Source organism: Somniosus microcephalus, unplaced genomic scaffold (assembly GCF_052327205.1).
Source record: "Somniosus microcephalus isolate GS21.2 unplaced genomic scaffold, FLI_Smic_1.0 unresolved_chr7, whole genome shotgun sequence".
NCBI lineage: Eukaryota > Metazoa > Chordata > Chondrichthyes > Squaliformes > Somniosidae > Somniosus > Somniosus microcephalus.
In genome coordinates this window covers 10,811,477-10,833,879 of record NW_028225185.1, presented here as the reverse complement: position 1 = coordinate 10,833,879, position 22,403 = coordinate 10,811,477, and the positions used below count along the sequence as shown (strand labels likewise).

Here is a 22,403-nt window from a genome sequence, read left to right as displayed (position 1 = left end):
CGCTCCACCATTGGCGGCCATGCCTTCAGCCGCCTGGGCCCCGAGCCCTGGAATTCCCTCCCTAAACCTCTCCACCTCTCTCCCTCCTCCTTTAAGATGCTCCTTAAAACCGACCTCTTTGACCAAGCTTTTAGTCACCTGTCTTAATATCGCCTTATGCGGCTCGGCGTCAAATTTTGTTTCGTAACTCCGGTGAAGCGCCTTGGGACAATTTACTACCTTTAAAGACGCTGTATAAATGCAAATCGTTGTTGTTTTTACGCTGGGTTAATCTGTGCGTTGTTGCCTTTAGGCTGAGACCCGTGCAGAGTTTGCAGAGCGCTCCGTCGCGAAGCTGGAGAAGACCATCGACGATTTAGAAGGTACGTTGGGTCAAACTGTGCTGAGAATCCAGCAACAGCTGCCTGTGTCGGGGCCCTTAGCGCCGTACGGACGGGATCCGGCTTCACGTACACTTCATGCAGTGAAACTGCAGCTTAAATAACACCAGCGCATGTCACAAATCATATCGGTAGCAAAGAGAGAACAAACCTGCATTTACGTAGCACCTGTCACATCCTCGGGACACAGCCCATAAATTACTTCTGAAGTTGCAATTTGTTCATGGCATGGTCCCACAAACAGCAGTAAGATGACCTGTCCTGGTGTACCGTGGGGTCGTGTTTAACGTGGGGCGGGGTAACATAAGAGTTAGGAGCAGGATTCGGCCATTCGGCCCCTCGAGCCTGCTCCGCCATTCAATAAGATCACGGCTGATCTTCGACCTCAACTCCACTTTCCCGCCCGATCTCCATATCCCTTGATTTCCCCCTAGAGTCCAAAAATATATCATAGAAACATAGAAGATAGGAGCAGGAGTCGGCCATTCGGCCCCTCGAGCCTGCTCCGCCATTCAATGCGATCGTGGCTGATCATCCAAATTCAGTACCCGGTCCCTGCTTTCTCCCCATATCCCTTGATCCCTTTAGCCTTAAGAAATATATCCAACTCCTTCTTGAATATATTTAATGAATTGGCCTCAACTGCCTTCTGTGGTAAAGAATTCCACAGGTTCACCACTCTCTGGGTGAAGAAATTCCTTCTCATCTCTGTCCTAAATGGCTTACCCCTTATCCTTAGTGTGGAGATGCCGGTGTTGGACTGGGGTGGACAAATGTAAGAAGTCACACAACACCAGGTTATAGTCCAACAGCTTTATTTGAAATCACAAGCTTTCGGAGCGCTGCTCCTTCGTCAGGTGAAGTGGAGAGATACATATAGGCACAGCATATATAGTCAGAGAATAATGCCAGATGTTTACAGGTAATCTTTCCAACTGCCATTTATAACATCTGACATTATTCTCTGACTATATAAGCTGTGTCTTTATGCATCTCTCCACTTCACCCGACTAAGGAGCAGCGCTCCGAAAGCTTGTGATTTCAAATAAAGCTGTTGGACTATAACCTGGTGTTGTGTGACGTCTTACCCCTTATCCTTAGACTGTGACCCCTGGTTCTGGACTCCCCCGCCATCGGGAACATCCTTCCTGCATCTAGTCTGTCTAGCCCTGTTAGAATTTTATAAGTTTCAATGAGATCCCCTCTCATTCTCCTAAACTCCAGCGAGTATAAGCCTAATCAAATATAAGCCTATCAACCTCGGCCTTGAATATACTCAACGACTGAGCCTCCACAGCCCTCTGGGGTAGAGAATTCCAAAGATTCACCACCCTCTGAGTGAAGAAATTTCTCCTCCTCTCATTCAGTGCAGCAGAGTCAGTCACTTTGCCCTCTCTGACGCCCCTGTGCCACACCTCACCCTGATGTGACTTATTGAACGCCTGGTGCTTCACTGAAATCTGACTTTAATCCATTGCTTCTCCGGGTGAGGAGGATGCAGAGAAACTTCAGTATGATTTGGACAGGTTGGGTGATTGGGCAGATGCAGTATAATGTGGATAAATGCGAGGTTATCCACTTTGGTGGCGAAAACAGGAAGGCAGATTATTATCTGAATGGCAATAGATTGGGAGAAGGGGAAGTGCAACGAGACCTGGGTGTCCTTGTGCACCAGCCGCTGAAGGTAAGCATGCAGGTGCAGCAGGCGGTTAAGAAGGCAAATGGTATGTTGGCCTTCATAGCGAGAGGGTTCGAGTACAGGAACAAGGATGTCTTGCTGCAGTTGTACAGGGCCTTGGTGAGACCACACCTTGAGTATTGTGTGCAGTTTTGGTCGCCTTATCTGAGGAAGGATGTTCTTGCCATGGAAGGAGTGCAGCGAAGATTCACCAGGCTGATACCTGGGATGGCAGGAATGACGTATGAGGAGAGATTGGGTCGATTGGGCTTATACTCGCTAGAGTTTAGAAGAATGAGAGGGGATCTCATCGAAACTTATAAAATTCTGACAGGGCTAAACAGACTGGATGCAGGGAGGATGTTTCCCCTGGCTGGGGGGGGGTCTAGAACGAGGGGTCACAGTCGCAGGATACGGGGTAGGACATTTAGGACTGAGATGAGGAGAAATTTCTTCACTCAGAGGGTGGTGAACCTGTGGAATTTTCTACCACAGACTGCTGTGGAGGCCAAGTCACTGAATATATTTAAGAAGGAGATCGATAGATTTCTAGACGCAGAAGGCATCAAGGGGTATGGGGAGAGAGCGGGAATATGGTATTGAGATAGAGGATCAGCCATGATCATATTGAATGGCGGAGCAGGCTCGAAGGGCCGAGTGGCCGACTCCTGTGTTTCTATGTTAATAGGGAAATTCAAGAGAAACCTCTTTACCCAGAGAGTGGTGAGAATGTGGAACTCGCTACCACAGGGAGTGGTTGAGGTGAAGAGCGTCGATGCATTTAAGGGGAAGCCAGATAAACACATGAGGGAGAAAGGAATAGAAGGATAAGCTGATAGGGTGAGATGAAGAGGGGTGGGAGGAGGCTGGTGTGGAGCATAAACACCGGCACGGAGCAGTTGGGCCGAATGGCCTGTTTCTGTGCTGTAAGGAATCTCAACGAACAGGTAGACTGTCTTAGTACGAGTCATATTGAGGGCCTGTGGGTTTTCCCCTGAGTGAATGAGTTAAATTCGTGTTTTACTTCCATGGGTTTTCTACTGGTGTTTTGCCAACCCCAGTCCATCTCTCTCTCTTTTTGCCACAGACTTCCCGTAATGTCGGGTTTAACCTGACATTCCCTTCGTTCCCAGTAACTCCAGGGTTCTGCCGGGGGCTTCCCGTTCCCCGAGGGGAAACCCCCACACGAGCACGTCGGCCAGTCGGGATCACGATCTAATCGGCTATTGTGTAAGAGTAGAATAACCCATCAGCGTCCCTGCTGACCTGTACCCACCTCCTCCCCATACACTCCGACTCGGATCAGCACGTCATGCACACACTGTGGGACAGGGAGAGGGTGCAGCACCTTTTTTTCTTTTATTCGTTCACGGGATGTGGGCGTCGCTGGCAAGGCCAGCATTTATTGCCCATCTCTAATCGCCCTCGAGAAGGTGGTGGCGAGCCGCCGCCTTGAACCGCTGCAGTCCCGTGTGGTGAAGGTGCTCCCACAGTGCTGTTAGGGAGGGAGTTCCGGGATTTTGACCCGGCGACGATGAAGGAACGGCCTGATATATTTCCAAGTCAGGATGGTGTGTGTGACTTGGAGGGGAACTTGGAGGTGGCGGTGTTCCCGCGCGCCTGCTGCCCTTGTCCTTCTAGGTGGAGGAGGTGGCGGGTTTGGGAGGTGCTGCCGAAGAAGCCTTGGCGAGTTGCTGCAGTGCATCTTGTAGATGGTGCACACTGCAGCCACTTTGTACACACTCTGGGAGTGGGAGAGGGATCAGCACTTCACACTCTGTGTTAGAAATTGAACTGTTCTGTTCTGCCATCTCTCTTCATTAGGGTAGTTACTGTATTGAAATCACACTTCCATTTCCTTTCCTGTTCTAACATTTCACGTTTTCTTTCTTCTGATTCATTCCCTTCTTTCCAACCTCCTTTTCCGCTGTCCCTCTCCTTCCCCTGTCCCTCTCCTTCCCCTGTCCCACTTACTTTCTCTCCCACCAACCGGCTCATCACCTTGACATCCTCCGGCTGCTTTCCTCCATCTCCTTTCACGCTCCGGCCGCTGCTGCCTTCTCGTTCTCGCTCCGCCAGATGAGCTGTACGCTCAGAAACTGAAGTATAAAGCCATCAGCGAGGAGCTGGACCATGCTCTGAATGACATGACCTCCATGTAAATATCTGCTCTCTTTCTGGGCCCGCTTGCCGCCCGCCTGCCTGCCTGTTTGCCTGCACGCTCGGCTGTGCACCCGCCTCGGTTTCTAACCCGCGGCGTCCAGCGCTCGTGACTCGCCCGACGGTCGGCGATGCCGTTGTGCGAGCCGGCTCGCTCGCTGAATGCAGTTGCTGTGTCGGGCGCTGTAACCTAACAGCTGTAATGATGGTGCATGCAGCCTCCGATAGTGCGATGGGACCACCTGTGACATCTCTGTCATCTCCCCACCACCCCCTCCTCCATAACGCTGTAACAACATAAGAATTAGGAGCAGGAGTCGGCCATGTGGCCCCTCGAGCCTGCCCCGCCATTCAATAAGATTGACGTAAGAAAACTACTAGGCACTTTAAGCGTTAAACAAAGCTTTAACCAACTGTTTTACAACATGGAGGTCTAGTTGTGTCCTTCACTAGTTCCTGTTAAAGAATGTCCTGAGCAAGCTGGGCTCGTGCCCGAGTATTTATACTCTCCCTGGACAGCGCCACCAGCAGGCCGCCCAGTATTATTTCATAAGTCATTTCCACATGAAACACAAGATTTATGTCAAAGATCATGGCTGATCTTCGACCTCATCTCCACTTTCCCATTCGAACCCTTGATTCCCCGAGAGTCCAAAAATCTAATCGATCTCGGCCTTGAATATACTCAACGACTGAGCCTCCACAGCCCTCTGGGGTCAAGAGTTCCAGAGATTCACCACCCTCTGAATGAAGAAATTCCTCCTCATCTCAGTCCTAAATGGCCGACCCCTTATCCTGAGACTATGCCCCCTAGCTCTAGACTCTCCAGCCAGGGGGGAAACGACCTCTCCGCATCTACCCTGTCAATCCCCCTCCTGTTGGGAGGGAACCCCACACTTGGTACTTTGGACAGCGTGGCTGTAACCAGCCCCGAGATGGGTGGGTTTCAAAGCTGTGGGAGTCCCTGCCAATACTGAGGCATTCCCCTGGCCCTCCACCGTCCCAGGCAAGGGCAACCACCCGAAAGGGAACGGCGCCATCATTGCAAACACCTTTTCATTAACGCGCTGCTGCGGAAGGAAGCGTGTGGCGGACTGAATTCTCACGCTGCCGTGCTCACCGCACACGATGCGCCCCAACCCCAGATACACCTCTTCCCCCCCCCTCGCGGACCACAATTCAAAAAGCCACGGGCTAATCCAGCCTTTCCCGTTCTACAAGAGCAGGATCACTGGTTGTCCTCGTCCTCCCTGTGTATAAGCACCAGCATGACCACTGTGCGGCCGATAGCCGCGACCTTGCTGCGGAATCTATACGCGGCGGCCGCCGCGCCACCCGGTGCGGTGTTTCTGGGTGTTGTTACACAGTGCGAGTCTGCCTCCTGTGAGGTAGCCCACTCAAAAGGGGAAGTCCGACCACAGCTTATTGTCAGCACTTTCCCTTCCGGGGAACCAGGCCGAGAAGCTGAGTGGCCCGCTGTAACGTGTCCCTTGGATTTCCACGCCGCCTCGTTACAGCTGTGGACCGTCTCCCCAACGTGGAGCCTCCAGCCTTAATTTCAATTTTCAGTTTTATTGGTCACATAACTAAATACAAGAAGTGTAATCTAGTCAGTGAAATGCTTTTTTCTTGACGAGCCGAGAGCAATTACTGGCTGGGGAGGGGGTGGGCACATGATCGAAGGGTCGCCGTTCCCTAAGCTCCCCAGCAATCACACAAAAAGGCAGAAGGCTCATTGAATCAGACAGCACAAAAGGAGGCCATTCGGCCCATCGTGCCTGTGCTGGCTCTTTGAACGAGCTCTCCAATTAGTCCCACTCCCCCTGCTCTCTTCCCCACAGCCCTGCAAATGTTTCCGTTTCCAAGTATTTCTCCAATTCCCTTTTGAAAGTCACTATTGAATCTGCTTCCACCGCCCTTTCAGGCAGCGCGTTCCAGATCGCAACAACTCGCTGCGTTAAAAAACATTCTCCTCATCTCCCCCTCTGGTTCTTTTGTCAATCATCTTAAATCTGTGTCCTCTGGTTTCCGACCCTCCTGCCAGTGGAAACAGTTTCTCCCTGTTTACTCTTATCACAACCCCTCAGGCGTGACCTCTGAAGAGCTGTGTACTGTAGCGTTCCCCGTGTGCTGTGGGTTTTACACTCTCTAACTGGGGGGGGGGGGGTGTGTGGGTGTGTGTGTGTGTTGTAGGCCTGGTTTGAGATGGCTGACGCACGTTCACTTTCAGCCGGAGAGGGTGGGTGGGTGGTGTAATCCGTGTGTCTCTGTTCTAAAAGGCCTAATCTCGCTCATCTCTGTGTCTCTGCGAGTGTAAAACACTAATAAACACGGCTAACTTCATCAGGTTGAGAACCTTTCTCGGTAGATTGTCGGGTTGTGGGAGCATCTACTGTTCTGTTAGGTAAAATCGAAGATCGTCTCCTTCATCAGTCGTACGCGGGTTCCATTCCGTCGTCTTCTCACCTCCATCCGGTTCTTCGATTCTCTGCTGTCTCGTCGTCCCTTGAGGCTCGTGGTTTTTTTTGGGCGGCTCATATCTATGTAAAGAAAGACTTGTATTTCTCCAGCGCCTTTCACCACCTCAGGACGTCCCACCGCGCTTTACAGCCAATGAAGGACTTTTCAAAGTGTTGTAATGTAGGAAATGCCAATTTGCACACAGCAAGCTCCCACAATCAGCAATGTGATAATGACCGGATCATCTGTTTTTAGTGATGTTGATTGAGGGATAAATATTGGCCCCAGGACACTGGGGAGAACTCCCCCTGCTCTTCTTCCAATAGTGGCCGTGGGATCTTTTACGTCCACCCGAGAGAGCAGATGGGGTCACGGTTTAATGTCTCATTCGAAAGACGGCACGTCCGACAGTGCGGCACTCCCTCAGTACTGCCCCTCCGACAGTGTGGCGCTCCCTCAGTACTGCCCCTTCGACAGTGCGCGCTCCCTCAGTACTGCCCCTCCGACAGTGCGCACTCCCTCAGTAACGCCCCTTCGACAGTGTGGCACTCCCTCAGTACTGCCCCTCCGACAGTGCGGCGCTCCCTCAGTACCGCCCCTCCGACAGTGCGGCGCTCCCTCAGTACCGCCCCTCCGACAGTGTGGCGCTCCCTCAGTAGCGCCCCTCCAACAGTGCGGCACTCCCTCAGTACTGCCCCTCCGACAGTGCGCGCTCCCTCAGTAACGCCCCTTCGACAGTGCGCGCTCCCTCAGTAACGCCCCTTCGACAGTGTGGCACTCCCTCAGTACTGCCCCTCCGACAGTGCAGCGCTCCCTCAGTACCGCCCCTCCGACAGTGTGGCGCACCTTCAGTACCGCCCCTTCGACAGTGCGGCGCTCCCTCAGTACTGCCCCTCCGACAGTGCGCGCTCCCTCAGTAACGCCCCTTCGACAGTGCGCGCTCCCTCAGTAACGCCCCTTCGACAGTGTGGCACTCCCTCAGTACTGCCCCTCCGACAGTGCGGCGCTCCCTCAGTACCGCCCCCCCTCAGTACCGCCCCTCCGACAGTGTGGCGCACCTTCAGTACCGCCCCTTCGACAGTGCGGCGCTCCCTCAGTACTGCCCCTCCGACAGTGCGCGCTCCCTCAGTAACGCCCCTTCGACAGTGCGCGCTCCCTCAGTAACGCCCCTTCGACAGTGTGGCACTCCCTCAGTACTGCCCCTCCGACAGTGCGGCGCTCCCTCAGTACCGCCCCCCCCCTCAGTACCGCCCCTCCGACAGGGCGGCGCTCCCTCAGTACCGCCCCTCCGACAGTGCGGCGCTCCCTCAGTACTGCCCCTCCGACAGTGCGGCGCTCCCTCAGTACTGCCCCTCCGACAGTGCGGCGCTCCCTCAGCACTGCCCCTCCGACAGTGCGGCGCTCCCTCAGTACTGCCCCTCTGACAGTGCGGCACTCCCTCAGTACCGCCCCTCTGACAGTGCGGCACTCCCTCAGTACCGACCCTCCGACAGTGCGGCGCTCCCTCAGCACTGCTCCTCCGACAGTGCGGCGCTCCCTCAGTACTGCCCCTCTGACAGTGCGGCACTCCCTCAGTACCGCCCCTCTGACAGTGCGGCACTCCCTCAGTACCGCCCCTCCGACAGTGCGGCGCTCCCTCAGTACCGCCCCTCCGACAGTGCGGCGCTCCCTCAGTACCGCCCCTCCGACAGTGCGGCGCTCCCTCAGTACCGCCCCTCCGACAGTGCGGCGCTCCCTCAGTACCGCCCCTCTGACAGTGCGGCGCTCCCTCAGTACTACCCCTCCGACAGTGCGGCGCTCCCTCAGTACTGCCCCTCCGACAGTGCGGCGCTCCCTCAGTACTGCCCCTCCGACAGTGCGGCGCTCCCTCAGTACCGCCCCTCCGACAGTGCGGCGCTCCCTCAGTACTGCCCCTCCGACAGTGTGGCCCTCCCTCAGTACTGCCCCTCCGACAGTGCGGCGCTCCCTCAGTACCACCCCTCCGACAGTGCGGCGCTCCCTCAGTACTGCCCCTCCGACAGTGCGGCGCTCCCTCAGTACTGCCCCTCCGACAGTGCGGCGCTCCCTCAGTACTGCCCCTCCGACAGTGCGGCGCTCCCTCAGTACTGCCCCTCCGACAGTGGGGCGCTCCCTCAGTACCGCCCCTCTGACAGTGCGGCACTCCCTCAGTACCGCCCCTCCGACAGTGCGGCGCTCCCTCAGTAATGCACTGGGAGTGTCAGACTGGATCTTTGTGCTCAAGTCTCTGGAGTGGGACTCGAAGCCACGACCTTCTGACTCGGAGGCGAGGGTGCCGCCCACTGAGCCACGGCTGAAAAGGGAATGAAAGTGTCAGAAGGGATCTGTGTGAGAAATCAAACGCTCTGTGGAGCGCAATTTTAACCTAGTCTGCCCACTGGGAGACTGGCGGGATCGGGTGCAATGCTGGTTCCACACCCCGGCCAATTTTACTCTCCATTGCACGCAGTGGGGCGGGAGAGGGAGCCATCCACCCGATCCTATGGGATTGCCACCCGGCGAGTGAGGTTTAAATTACCCCCCCCCCCGAAGATCCCGCCGTTAAATGCTTCGAAATCGAGATATTTTCCGTCTAAAGGCCACCCCCCCTCTCCTCCCACAAATACCCGTGTCACAATGAGCCCGGTTCCTTGCTACAGGTTTTACGAGCAGAATCTGCATTAGGACCGGACGTGGATGTTGGGTTGGGAGATCTGTCCTATATTTAAAGAGCGACACCAATTGCTTACAGCTAAGTTCTGTAGCTATCTACACTGCGTACACTGTACGTCTGCTGTACTTGCAAACATTAAAAAAATCCCGTTCTGCACTAAATGTTGTTTTCCCAGACTTTTCTCCCGTGACCAATTCAAAGCGTTTTCCCCCCCACCCGTACGTTGTGGGGAGGCTGGGTGTGCTGTTTCTGCCTCCCAAATCATCTCGTGTGTAGTTCCCCACTCCTCTGTTTCCACCGCCCGCCCCACGCTCCTGAACCTTAAGGACAGCTGAGAAATTCCTCTCCTGCTCCGTACCCATTTGCTGAGAGGCGGGAGTGCAGCCGACGGAGGCTCCTGGACTTTCAGGACTACTTCGATGCAGCTGCCCCATAACACAGCTCTTTATAAAGTCTGTCTAAGTTGCTGTGACGCTCCCTCTTTATGGATGCTTTTAGGTTGCAGTGCTGGTTTCAGATGTGTCACTGTATAACACGGGTAGAGTACTGGTGGGTACAGGTCTGTCGCTGTATAACATGGGTACAGTACTGGTGGGTACAGGTCTGTCACTGTATAACACTGGGGAACAGTACTAGTGGGTACAGGTCTGTCACTGTATAACACGGGTACAGTATTGGTGGGTACAGGTCTGTCAATAACACTGGGGTACAGTACTGGTGGGTACAGGTCTGTCACTGTATAACACTGGGGAACAGTACTAGTGGGTACAGGTCTGTCATTGTATAACACTAGGGTACAGTACTGGTGGGTACCAGTCTGTCACTGTATAACACGGGTACAGTATTGGTGGGTACAGGTCTGTCAATAACACTGGGGTACAGTACTGGTGGGTACAGGTCTGTCACTGTATAACACTGGGGTACAGGTCTAGTGGGTACAGGTCTGTCACTGTATAACACTGGGGTACAGGTCTAGTGGGTACAGGTCTGTCGCTGTATAACACTGGGGTACAGTACTGGTGGGTACAGGTCTGTCACTGTATAACACTGGGGTACAGGACTAGTGGGTACAGGTCTGTCGCTGTATAACACTGGGGTACAGTACTGGTGGGTACAGGTCTGTCACTGTATAACACTGGGGAACAGTACTGGTGGGTACAGATCTGTCGCTGTATAACACGGGTACAGTACTGGTGGGTACAGGTCTGTCGCTGTATAACACTGGGATACAGTACTGGTGGGTACAGGTCTGTCACTGTATAACACGGGTACAGTACTGGTGGGTACAGGTCTGTCACTGTATAACACTGGGGTACAATACTGGTGGGTAGAGGTCTGTCACTAAAACACTGGGGTACAGTACTGGTGGGGACAGGTCTGTCACTAACACTGGGGTACAGTACTGGTGGGTACAGGTCTGTCACTAACACGGGTACAGTAATGGTGGGTACAGGTCTGTCACTGTATAACACTGGGGTACAGTACTGGTGGGTACAGGTCTGTCAATGTATAACACTGGGGTACAGTACTGGGGGGTACAGGTCTGTCACTGTATAACACTGGGGTACAGTACTGGTGGGTACAGGTCTGTCGCTGTATAACACTGGGGTACAGTACTGGTGGGTACAGGTCTGTCACTGTCTAACACTGGGGTACAGTGCTGGTGGGTACAGGTCTGTCACTGTATAACACTGGGGTACAGTACTGGTGGGTACAGGTCTGTCACTGTAAAACACTAAGATTGTATGAATTGCCACCCCTGCCCTGGCGCCCCTTCCCTCCCCTCACCTCCCAAATAATATTCTTGTTCGAGGCGGGCACATACGTGGGACTCCGAGACAAAGCTGCTGCTATAAAGTACAATGGTTATTGAGGGCGGGCAGGGGGGGAATGCGGCCAGCTTCCTGACTGAGGGGGCCTGTGCACAAATGTAAAAAGCAGAGAAGAAAGAAATGCCTTATTTAAAAAATATATATATATAATGTTGATACTGTCTGCCCTCTGAGGGGCAGGTGTGGATCTACGTGGGAACAGATCGCTTTTGTGTTGCTTTTCTGAATGGCCTGGAGTGTTTGCCGTGGACTGTTTATCTCTGAATGAAACAGCTCGTGCTTTGAGGACTGCAGGGCTCTTGTAGCACAACATTCAAAAAAAACTGGCCGGATAACTTGCAGATTTCTTTCCCTTCCTCTTTCACATATTTAAGATTTTTTCAGTTCCCGTTTACACACGGTGTCCGCGGTTACAGCGCAGCAGGAGACCGTTCGGCCCATTGAGCCCCTGCTGGTGCCGAGCCTTCTGCTGTAATCCCGTTCTCCTGCCCCCTCTCGCCGTGAGGTTCTGCCCCTCTGCTTTGTAAAAGAACAGGGCCACTCAGTTCGCTGAGACACTCTGCTGGGGCTTGAAGCCAGATCTCCTGTTTGACGCAGATTCTTTAAGCCCCCTGTGCTGCACGTCGAGACATTTTTCTGACCATTAGCAAATAACTGCCCCAGTCAAGAGGGCTGCCTCGCCTGTCCAGGGACTCGGCGACAAGGGCTCATCAGTTTAAAACCCACACTTGAGACTGGAGCGATTATCACGCACAACTTGTCACCCAGCCACATAAGGAGATATTAGGACAGGCGACCAAAAGCTTGGTCAAAGAGGTCGGTTTTAAGCAGCGCCTTAAAGGAGGAGAGAGAGGCGGAGAGGTTTAGGGAGGGAATTCCAGAGCTCGGGGCCCAGGCGGCTGAAGGCACGGCCGCCAATGGTGGAGTGATGGAAATCGGGGGATGTGAGAGAGGCCAGAATTGGAGGAGCGCAGAGATCTCGGAGGGTTGTGGGGCTGGAGGAGATTACAGAGATAGGGAGGGAGTGAGGCCATGGAGGGATTTGAAAACAAGGATCAGAATTTTAAAATCGAGGAGTTGCCGGAGTGGGAGCCAAAGTAGGTCAGCGCGCACAGGGGGTGATGGGCGAACGGGACTCGGTGCGAGTTAGGACACGGGGCAGCGAGCACAGGGGGTGATGGGTGAACGGGACTGGGTGTGAGTTAGGACACGGGGCAGTGAGCACAGGGGGTGATGGGTGAACGGGACTGGGTGTGAGTTAGGACACGGGGCAGTGAGCACAGGGGGTGATGGGTGAACGGGACTGGGTGTGAGTTAGGACACGGGGCAGTGAGCACAGGGGGTGATGGGTGAACGGGACTGGGTGTGAGTTAGGACACGGGGCAGTGAGCACAGGGGGTGATGGGTGAACGGGACTCGGTGCGAGTTAGGACACGGGGCAGTGAGCACGGGGTGATGGGTGAACGGGACTGGGTGTGAGTTAGGACACGGGGCAGTGAGCACGGGGTGATGGGTGAACGGGACTGGGTGCGAGTTAGGACACGGGGCAGTGAGCACGGGGTGATGGGTGAACGGGACTCGGTGTGAGTTAGGACACGGGGCAATGAGCACGGGGTGATGGGTGAACGGGACTGGGTGTGAGTTAGGACACGGGGCAGTGAGCACAGGGGGTGATGGGTGAACGGGACTGGGTGTGAGTTAGGACACTGGGCAGTGAGCACAGGTGGTGATGGGTGAACGGGACTGGGTGTGAGTTAGGACACGGGGCAGTGAGCACGGGGTGATGGGTGAACGGGACTGGGTGAGAGTTAGGACACAAGGCAGTGAGCACAGGGGGTGATGGGTGAACGGGACTGGGTGTGACTTAGGACACGGGGCAGTGAGCACAGGGGGTGATGGGTGAACAGGACTGGGTGTGAGTTAGGACACGGGGCAGTGAGCACGGGGTGATGGGTGAACGGGACTCGGTGCGAGTTAGGACACGGGGCAGTGAGCACGGGGCGATGGGTGAACAGGACTGGGTGAGAGTTAGGACACAAGGCAGTGAGCACGGGGTGATGTGTGAACGGGACTGGGTGTGACTTAGGACACGGGGCAGTGAGCACAGGGGGTGATGGGTGAACGGGACTCGGTGTGAGTTAGGACACGGGGCAGTGAGCACAGGGGGCGATGGGTGAACGGGACTGGGTGTGAGTTAGGACACGGGGCAGTGAGCACAGGGGGTGATGGGTGAACGGGACTGGGTGTGAGTTAGGACACGGGGCAGTGAGCACGGGGTGATGGGTGAACGGGACTGGGTGTGAGTTAGGACACGGGGCAGTGAGCACAGGGGGTGATGGGTGAACGGGACTGGGTGTGAGTTAGGACAAGGGGCAGTGAGCACGGGGTGATGGGTGAACGGGACTCGGTGCGAGTTAGGACACGGGGCAGTGAGCACAGGGGGTGATGGGTGAATGGGACTCGGTGTGAGTTAGGACACGGGGCAGTGAGCACAGGAGGTGATGGGTGAACGGGACTGGGTGTGAGTTAGGACACGGGACAGTGAGCACAGGGGGTGATGGGTGAACGGGACTGGGTGTGAGTTAGGACACGGGGCAGTGAGCACAGGGGGTGATGGGTGAACGGGACTCGGTGTGAGTTAGGACACGGGGCAGTGAGCATGGGGTGATGGGTGAACGGGACTGGGTGTGAGTTCGGACACGGGGCAGTGAGCACAGGGGGTGATGGGTGAACGGGACTCGGTGTGAGTTAGGACACGGGGCAGTGAGCACGGGGTGATGGGTGAACAGGACTGGGTGTGAGTTTGGACACGGGGCAGTGAGCACGGGATGATGGGTGAACGGGACTGGGTGTGAGTTAGGACACGGGGCAGTGAGCACGGGGTGATGGGTGAACAGGACTGGGTGTGAGTTAGGACACGGGGCAGTGAGCACAGGGGGTGATGGGTGAACGGGACTGGGTGTGAGTTAGGACACGGGGCAGTGAGCACAGGGGGTGATGGGTGAACAGGACTGGGTGTGAGTTAGGACGGGGCAGTGAGCGCAGGGGGTGATGGGCGAACGGGACTGGGTGTGAGTGAGAACACGGGCAGTGAGCACGGGGTGATGGGTGAACGGGACTGGGTGTGAGTTAGGACACGGGGCAGTGAGCACGGGGTGATGGGTGAACGGGACTGGGTGTGAGTTAGGACACGGGGCAGTGAGCACATGGGGTGATGGGTGAACAGGACTGGGTGTGAGTTAGGACGGGGCAGTGAGCACAGGGGGTGATGGGCGAACGGGACTGGGTGTGAGTGAGAACACGGGCAGTGAGCACGGGGTGATGGGTGAACGGGACTGGGTGTGAGTTAGGACACGGGGCAGTGAGCACAGGGGGTGATGGGTGAACGGGACTGGGCGTGAGTTAGGACACTGGGCAGTGAGCACAGGTGGTGATGGGTGAACGGGACTGGATGTGAGTTAGGACACGGGGCAGTGAGCACGGGGTGATGGGTGAACGGGACTGGGTGTGAGTTAGGACACGGGGCAGTGAGCACAGGGGGTGATGGGTGAACGGGACTGGGTGTGACTTAGGACACGGGGCAGTGAGCACAGGGGGTGATGGGTGAACGGGACTGGGTGTGAGTTAGGACACGGGGGCAGTGAGCACAGGGGGTGATGGGTGAACGGGACTCGGTGTGAGTTAGGACACGGGGCAGTGAGCACAGGGGGCGATGGGTGAACGGGACTGGGTGTGAGTTAGGACAAGGGGCAGTGAGCACGGGGTGATGGGTGAACGGGACTCGGTGCGAGTTAGGACACGGGGCAGTGAGCACGGGGTGATGGGTGAATGGGACTCGGTGTGAGTTAGGACACGGGGCAGTGAGCACGGGGTGATGGGTGAACGGGACTCGGTGCGAGTTAGGACACGGGGCAGTGAGCACGGGGGGTGATGGGTGAACGGGACTGGGTGTGAGTTAGGACACTGGGCAGTGAGCACAGGGGGTGATGGGTGAACGGGACTGGGTGTGAGTTAGGACACGGGGCAGTGAGCACAGGGGGTGATGGGTGAACGGGACTGGGTGTGAGTTCGGACACGGGGCAGTGAGCACAGGGGGTGATGGGTGAACGGGACTGGGTGTGAGTTAGGACACGGGGCAGTGAGCACGGGGTGATGGGTGAACAGGACTGGGTGTGAGTTAGGACACGGGGCAGTGAGCACAGGGGGTGATGGGTGAACGGGACTGGGTGTGAGTTAGGACACGGGACAGTGAGCACGGGGATGATGGGTGAACAGGACTGGGTGTGAGTTAGGACACGGGGCAGTGAGCACGGGGTGATGGGTGAACAGGACTGGGTGTGAGTTAGGACACGGGGCAGTGAGCACAGGGGGTGATGGGTGAACGGGACTGGGTGTGAGTTAGGACACGGGGGCAGTGAGCACGGGGTGATGGGTGAACGGGACTGGGTGTGAGTTAGGACACGGGGCAGTGAGCACAGGGGGTAATGGGTGAACGGGACTGGGTGTGAGTGAGGACACGGGCAGTGAGCACAGGGGGTGATGGGTGAACGGGACTGGGTGTGAGTTAGGACACGGGGCAGTGAGCACGGGGCGATGGGTGAACGGGACTGGGTGTGAGTTAGGACACGGGGCAGTGAGCACAGGGGGCGATGGGTGAACGGGACTAAGTGTGAGTTAGGACACGGGGCAGTGAGCACGGGGTGATGGGTGAACGGGACTGGGTGCGAGTTAGGACACGGGGCAGTGAGCACGGGGTGATGGGTGAACGGGACTGGGTGTGAGTTAGGACACGGGGCAGTGAGCAGAGGGGGTGATGGGTGAACGGGACTGGGTGCGAGTTAGGACACAGGGCAGTGAGCACAGGGGGTGATGGGTGAACGGGACTGGGTGTGAGTTAGGACACGGGGCAGCGTGCGCAGGGGGTGATGGGTGAACGGGACTGGGTGTGAGTTAGGACACGGGGCAGTGAGCACAGGGGGTGATGGGTGAACGGGACTGGGTGTGAGTTAGGACACGGGGCAGTGAGCACAGGGGGTGATGGGTGAACGGGACTGGGTGTGAGTTAGGACACGGGGCAGTGAGCACAGGGGGTGATGGGTGAACGGGACTGGGTGTGAGTTAGGACACGGGGCAGTGAGCACAGGGGGTGATGGGTGAACGGGACTGGGTGTGAGTTAGGACACGGGGCAGTGAGCACGGGGTGATGGGTGAACGGGACTCGGTGCGAGTTAGGACACGGGGCAGTGAGCACAGGGGGTGATGGGTGAACGGGACTGGGTGTGAGTTAGGACACGGGGCAGTGAGCACAGGGGGTGATGGGTGAACGGGACTGGGTGTGAGTTAGGACACGGGGCAGTGAGCACGGGGTGATGGGTGAACGGGACTGGGTGTGAGTTAGGACACGGGGCAGTGAGCACGGGGTGATGGGTGAACGGGACTGGGTGCGAGTTAGGACACGGGGCAGTGAGCACAGGGGGTGATGGGTGAACGGGACTGGGTGTGAGTTAGGACACGGGGCAGTGAGCACAGGGGGTGATGGGTGAACGGGACTGGGTGTGAGTTAGGACACGGGGCAGTGAGCACAGGGGGTGATGGGTGAACGGGACTGGGTGTGAGTTAGGACACGGGGCAGTGAGCACAGGGGGTGATGGGTGAATGGGACTGGGTGTGAGTTAGGACACGGGGCAGTGAGCACAGGGGGTGATGGGTGAACGGGACTGGGTGTGAGTTAGGACACAGGGCAGTGAGCACGGGGTGATGGGTGAACGGGTCTGGGTGCGAGTTAGGACACGGGGCAGTGAGCACGGGGTGATGGGTGAACGGGACTGGGTGCGAGTTAGGACACGGGGCAGTGAGCACGGGGTGATGGGTGAACGGGACTGGGTGTGAGTTAGGACACAGGGCAGTGAGCACAGGGGGTGATGGGTGAACGGGACTGGGTGTGAGTTAGGACACGGGGCAGTGAGCACGGGGTGATGGGTGAACCGGACTGGGTGTGAGTTAGGACACGGGGCAGTGAGCACGGGGTGATGGGTGAACGGGACTGGGTGCGAGTTAGGACACGGGGCAGTGAGCACGGGGTGATGGGTGAACGGGACTGGGTGTGAGTTAGGACACAGGGCAGTGAGCACGGGGTAATGGGTGAACGGGACTGGGTGTGAGTTAGGACACGGGGCAGTGAGCACAGGGGGTGATGGGTGAACGGGACTGGGTGTGAGTTAGGACACGGGGCAGTGAGCACAGGGGGTGATGGGTGAACGGGACTGGGTGTGAGTTAGGACACGGAGCAGCGCGCGCAGGGGGTGATGGGTGAACGGGACTGGGTGTGAGTTAGGACACGGGGCAGTGAGCACGGGGTGATGGGTGAACGGGACTGGGTGTGAGTTAGGACATGGGGCAGTGAGCACAGGGGGTGATGGGTGAACGGGACTGGGTGTGAGTTAGGACACGGGGCAGTGAGCACGGGGTGATGGGTGAATGGGACTGGGTGTGAGTTAGGACACGGGGCAGTGAGCACGGGGTGATGGGTGAATGGGACTGGGTGTGAGTTAGGACACGGGGCAGTGAGCACGGGGTGATGGGTGAACGGGACTGGGTGTGAGTTAGGACACGGGGCAGTGAGCACAGGGGGTGATGGGTGAACGGGACTGGGTGTGAGTTAGGACACGGGGCAGTGAGCACAGGGGGTGATGGGTGAACGGGACTGGGTGTGAGTTAGGACACGGGGCAGTGAGCACGGGGTGATGGGTGAACGGGACTGGGTGTGAGTTAGGACACGGGGCAGTGAGCACAGGGGGTGATGGGTGAACGGGACTGGGTGTGAGTTAGGACACGGGGCAGTGAGCACAGGGGGTGATGGGTGAACGGGACTGGGTGTGAGTTAGGACACGGGGCAGTGAGCACAGGAGGTGATGGGTGAACGGGACTGGGTGTGAGTTAGGACACGGGACAGTGAGCACAGGGGGTGATGGGTGAACGGGACTGGGTGTGAGTTAGGACACGGGGCAGTGAGCACAGGGGGTGATGGGTGAACGGGACTCGGTGTGAGTTAGGACACGGGGCAGTGAGCACGGGGTGATGGGTGAACGGGACTGGGTGTGAGTTAGGACACGGGGCAGTGAGCACGGGGTGATGGGTGAACGGGACTCGGTGTGAGTTAGGACACGGGGCAGTGAGCACGGGGTGATGGGTGAACAGGACTGGGTGTGAGTTTGGACACGGGGCAGTGAGCACGGGATGATGGGTGAACGGGACTGGGTGTGAGTTAGGACACGGGGCAGTGAGCACGGGGTGATGGGTGAACAGGACTGGGTGTGAGTTAGGACACGGGGCAGTGAGCACAGGGGGTGATGGGTGAACGGGACTGGGTGTGAGTTAGGACACGGGGCAGTGAGCACAGGGGGTGATGGGTGAACAGGACTGGGTGTGAGTTAGGACGGGGCAGTGAGCGCAGGGGGTGATGGGCGAACGGGACTGGGTGTGAGTGAGAACACGGGCAGTGAGCACGGGGTGATGGGTGAACGGGACTGGGTGTGAGTTAGGACACGGGGCAGTGAGCACGGGGTGATGGGTGAACGGGACTGGGTGTGAGTTAGGACACGGGGCAGTGAGCACATGGGGTGATGGGTGAACAGGACTGGGTGTGAGTTAGGACGGGGCAGTGAGCACAGGGGGTGATGGGCGAACGGGACTGGGTGTGAGTGAGAACACGGGCAGTGAGCACGGGGTGATGGGTGAACGGGACTGGGTGTGAGTTAGGACACGGGGCAGTGAGCACAGGGGGTGATGGGTGAACGGGACTGGGCGTGAGTTAGGACACTGGGCAGTGAGCACAGGTGGTGATGGGTGAACGGGACTGGATGTGAGTTAGGACACGGGGCAGTGAGCACGGGGTGATGGGTGAACGGGACTGGGTGTGAGTTAGGACACGGGGCAGTGAGCACAGGGGGTGATGGGTGAACGGGACTGGGTGTGACTTAGGACACGGGGCAGTGAGCACGGGGTGATGGGTGAACGGGACTGGGTGTGAGTTAGGACACGGGGGCAGTGAGCACAGGGGGTGATGGGTGAACGGGACTCGGTGTGAGTTAGGACACGGGGCAGTGAGCACAGGGGGCGATGGGTGAACGGGACTGGGTGTGAGTTAGGACAAGGGGCAGTGAGCACGGGGTGATGGGTGAACGGGACTCGGTGCGAGTTAGGACACGGGGCAGTGAGCACGGGGTGATGGGTGAATGGGACTCGGTGTGAGTTAGGACACGGGGCAGTGAGCACGGGGTGATGGGTGAACGGGACTCGGTGCGAGTTAGGACACGGGGCAGTGAGCACGGGGGGTGATGGGTGAACGGGACTGGGTGTGAGTTAGGACACTGGGCAGTGAGCACAGGGGGTGATGGGTGAACGGGACTGGGTGTGAGTTAGGACACGGGGCAGTGAGCACAGGGGGTGATGGGTGAACGGGACTGGGTGTGAGTTCGGACACGGGGCAGTGAGCACAGGGGGTGATGGGTGAACGGGACTGGGTGTGAGTTAGGACACGGGGCAGTGAGCACGGGGTGATGGGTGAACAGGACTGGGTGTGAGTTAGGACACGGGGCAGTGAGCACAGGGGGTGATGGGTGAACGGGACTGGGTGTGAGTTAGGACACGGGACAGTGAGCACGGGGATGATGGGTGAACAGGACTGGGTGTGAGTTAGGACACGGGGCAGTGAGCACGGGGTGATGGGTGAACAGGACTGGGTGTGAGTTAGGACACGGGGCAGTGAGCACAGGGGGTGATGGGTGAACGGGACTGGGTGTGAGTTAGGACACGGGGGCAGTGAGCACGGGGTGATGGGTGAACGGGACTGGGTGTGAGTTAGGACACGGGGCAGTGAGCACAGGGGGTAATGGGTGAACGGGACTGGGTGTGAGTGAGGACACGGGCAGTGAGCACAGGGGGTGATGGGTGAACGGGACTGGGTGTGAGTTAGGACACGGGGCAGTGAGCACGGGGCGATGGGTGAACGGGACTGGGTGTGAGTTAGGACACGGGGCAGTGAGCACAGGGGGCGATGGGTGAACGGGACTAAGTGTGAGTTAGGACACGGGGCAGTGAGCACGGGGTGATGGGTGAACGGGACTGGGTGCGAGTTAGGACACGGGGCAGTGAGCACGGGGTGATGGGTGAACGGGACTGGGTGTGAGTTAGGACACGGGGCAGTGAGCAGAGGGGGTGATGGGTGAACGGGACTGGGTGCGAGTTAGGACACAGGGCAGTGAGCACAGGGGGTGATGGGTGAACGGGACTGGGTGTGAGTTAGGACACGAGGCAGCGTGCGCAGGGGGTGATGGGTGAACGGGACTGGGTGTGAGTTAGGACACGGGGCAGTGAGCACAGGGGGTGATGGGTGAACGGGACTGGGTGTGAGTTAGGACACGGGGCAGTGAGCACAGGGGGTGATGGGTGAACGGGACTGGGTGTGAGTTAGGACACGGGGCAGTGAGCACAGGGGGTGATGGGTGAACGGGACTGGGTGTGAGTTAGGACACGGGGCAGTGAGCACAGGGGGTGATGGGTGAACGGGACTGGGTGTGAGTTAGGACACGGGGCAGTGAGCACGGGGTGATGGGTGAACGGGACTCGGTGCGAGTTAGGACACGGGGCAGTGAGCACAGGGGGTGATGGGTGAACGGGACTGGGTGTGAGTTAGGACACGGGGCAGTGAGCACAGGGGGTGATGGGTGAACGGGACTGGGTGTGAGTTAGGACACGGGGCAGTGAGCACGGGGTGATGGGTGAACGGGACTGGGTGTGAGTTAGGACACGGGGCAGTGAGCACGGGGTGATGGGTGAACGGGACTGGGTGCGAGTTAGGACACGGGGCAGTGAGCACAGGGGGTGATGGGTGAACGGGACTGGGTGTGAGTTAGGACACGGGGCAGTGAGCACAGGGGGTGATGGGTGAACGGGACTGGGTGTGAGTTAGGACACGGGGCAGTGAGCACAGGGGGTGATGGGTGAACGGGACTGGGTGTGAGTTAGGACACGGGGCAGTGAGCACAGGGGGTGATGGGTGAATGGGACTGGGTGTGAGTTAGGACACGGGGCAGTGAGCACAGGGGGTGATGGGTGAACGGGACTGGGTGTGAGTTAGGACACAGGGCAGTGAGCACAGGGGGTGATGGGTGAACGGGACTGGGTGCGAGTTAGGACACGGGGCAGTGAGCACGGGGTGATGGGTGAACGGGACTGGGTGCGAGTTAGGACACGGGGCAGTGAGCACGGGGTGATGGGTGAACGGGACTGGGTGTGAGTTAGGACACAGGGCAGTGAGCACAGGGGGTGATGGGTGAACGGGACTGGGTGTGAGTTAGGACACGGGGCAGTGAGCACAGGGGGTGATGGGTGAACGGGACTGGGTGTGAGTTAGGACACGGGGCAGTGAGCACGGGGTGATGGGTGAACCGGACTGGGTGTGAGTTAGGACACGGGGCAGTGAGCACGGGGTGATGGGTGAACGGGACTGGGTGCGAGTTAGGACACGGGGCAGTGAGCACGGGGTGATGGGTGAACGGGACTGGGTGTGAGTTAGGACACAGGGCAGTGAGCACGGGGTAATGGGTGAACGGGACTGGGTGTGAGTTAGGACACGGGGCAGTGAGCACAGGGGGTGATGGGTGAACGGGACTGGGTGTGAGTTAGGACACGGGGCAGTGAGCACAGGGGGTGATGGGTGAACGGGACTGGGTGTGAGTTAGGACACGGAGCAGCGCGCGCAGGGGGTGATGGGTGAACGGGACTGGGTGTGAGTTAGGACACGGGGCAGTGAGCACGGGGTGATGGGTGAACGGGACTGGGTGTGAGTTAGGACATGGGGCAGTGAGCACAGGGGGTGATGGGTGAACGGGACTGGGTGTGAGTTAGGACACGGGGCAGTGAGCACGGGGTGATGGGTGAATGGGACTGGGTGTGAGTTAGGACACGGGGCAGTGAGCACGGGGTGATGGGTGAATGGGACTGGGTGTGAGTTAGGACACGGGGCAGTGAGCACGGGGTGATGGGTGAACGGGACTGGGTGTGAGTTAGGACACGGGGCAGTGAGCACAGGGGGTGATGGGTGAACGGGACTGGGTGTGAGTTAGGACACGGGGCAGTGAGCACAGGGGGTGATGGGTGAACGGGACTGGGTGTGAGTTAGGACACGGGGCAGTGAGCACGGGGTGATGGGTGAACGGGAC

The 22,403-nt window shown here is 57.8% G+C and overlaps 1 protein-coding gene across 1 annotated transcript in view; it reads left to right on the top strand.

The window, feature by feature from the left end:
* LOC147086524 (uncharacterized) overlaps positions 1 to 22,403 on the top strand; it is a 121,737-nt gene that overhangs the window by 76,455 nt on the left and 22,879 nt on the right. The window contains exon 7 of the mRNA XM_085978263.1: positions 293 to 362. Coding sequence (XP_085834389.1) covers positions 293 to 362 — 70 coding nt within the window. The remainder of the gene's footprint in view (positions 1 to 292; positions 363 to 22,403) is intronic.